The sequence below is a fragment of the Protobothrops mucrosquamatus genome, unplaced genomic scaffold, assembly GCF_001527695.2.
Source record: "Protobothrops mucrosquamatus isolate PMUCROS unplaced genomic scaffold, P.Mucros_1.0 scaffold_290, whole genome shotgun sequence".
Classification (NCBI taxonomy): Eukaryota; Metazoa; Chordata; class Lepidosauria; order Squamata; family Viperidae; genus Protobothrops; species Protobothrops mucrosquamatus.
The window spans coordinates 412,282-414,105 of record NW_015386366.1 but is presented as its reverse complement, the minus strand read 5'-3'; the positions used below and the strand labels follow the sequence as shown (position 1 = coordinate 414,105).

The 1,824-nt window shown below is 36.6% G+C and overlaps 1 protein-coding gene across 1 annotated transcript in view; it reads right to left on the bottom strand.

Annotated features, from left to right (window-relative positions):
- ELL2 (elongation factor for RNA polymerase II 2) overlaps positions 1-1,824 on the bottom strand; it is a 41,647-nt gene that overhangs the window by 11,073 nt on the left and 28,750 nt on the right. The window contains exon 8 of the mRNA XM_015831941.1: positions 178-751. Within this exon, the coding sequence (XP_015687427.1) occupies positions 178-751 (574 nt within the window). The remainder of the gene's footprint in view (positions 1-177; positions 752-1,824) is intronic.

The window sequence follows — 1,824 nt, the reverse complement described above, 5'->3', positions numbered from 1 at the left end:
TACCCCAGCAATAGAAATGGTTACATTCTAGAATCAAGTGGGATCAGAGGTATCAACAACCTATATCTAGTCTTTCCTGAATACAGATATTGGCAAAATGCTCTCACATAGCAATGCTAATGTAATAATCTGGCTTAGCTCCCTCGCAGTTCAAAGTGAGATGCAAAAACAATATACCTTCACTCATTTTCTGACTGGAATTCTTCAATTTGGTAATTTCTTGGCTTTCACAGTCTCTCATTTTTTCATCTTCCTTCCCAGTGTTACGGTCTTTTATTTGGTCCTTCTCCTTATGCTTCTTTGATTTCTTTTTGGACTTTTTGTAGAGTAATGAATGTTTTTCATCTGTAGACTTTGGGCACACTGACAGATTTTCAGAAGGCGCTGGGATTTCCAGTGGAGTCCTGGAAGTGTATTTTTGATGCTGGTCCTCATAAATGTTGCCATTCTGGCTTAAGGTGTCAACAGGCAGGTCCTGGGTACCCCGACCTTCGGGAGTGCTTGGGGAATTGGAGTTAGAACTTGCAGTCTGGGGAGGATTTGAAACAGGGAGACAAGTTGAAACAAATGGTGGAGCAGCTGGTGCTGCAGCAACTGCAGGAGGTGGTGGTGGTTGAGAAGTTTCAGCATTTTTTTCACCAGAAGTAGGCAAATGGCTACTTAATGTTGGTTGAACTCTATTGGTAAGATGAGATATCCTTGGTTTTTTATTCATTAACGGATCAATAAAGTCAGAATCCAAAAGCCGTTTCTGCAATAAAATATCATATGTATGATGGTTAGTTTTCTCTTTATTAAAAATTCAATTTAAATTGTACAGCCTGCAATTACTAGGTTGTTTTACCCTGGTGAGGAATAAAAAGAATGATAAAAATGAAGCATAACTAGAAATAATATTAGTTAGGCATTTATAGTTGATTGCTAAACTGGGATATTAACTGGAAATCACTAGTGGTCCCTGATGTAATGAATGAATAAATAATGTTTCTATTAATATTATTTTTTCCTGTGGGCTGAATTTTTGGAATTACAATACAGGTGTTTGCCTTAATTTTTCATATTCATATAACAATGCTGGCCCAAGGCATCTTCTTGATATGCAGCACCAAATCTCAGTCCCTTTTCACGCAATGTATAAAGTCATCATGCTTGACTGTGAAGCTGATCTTATTTTAAAAACAAAGATTGACTCTGTGCCCAAGAAGATAAGGATACACACTCTGGCTGTGTGCTATTTATTAATTCAGAAGCGCCTTGATGCTACTTCAAGATACTTTGGTGTGGGATTGCTAACCTAAAAAAACAACAATGGCAAGCACATGGCAACTTAAGTAAACTGGTTGCCCTTAGATGAGTAGGCACAGGGATTATTTCAGGATAATGCAGAAGCTTCCAACAGCTTTATACTCCAGAATTCAGTCCTATTTTTCAGGGGAGGCACAAAAGACAGTGAAACCAGCAAACCAAAGGGACAAATCCCTCCACTCTTATATGCCTTTCTGTTATATGCCAGGATGCTCCTTCATAAACAGCTGATATAGAAATTTCCTGAAGTTTTACGAACATTACATTTAAAATTTCCAGTATACATCCATAACTCATGTGGAAGTACTGAGTATACCTTGTTCATTGTTAAGAAAGGCTTCAAATAAAAAGAAAAGTAATACTATGTTTTTTAAATTAAAATTATTCTTTGTACAAAGGATCATTATAGTATAATAAAACTTAGGAAATAAGATTTTTAATATTTGTAGACAAATCAGAAGCAGACATGTACACACACTTCATGCTGTGGCTCTCATGTTGACACAAAAAATGAAATGC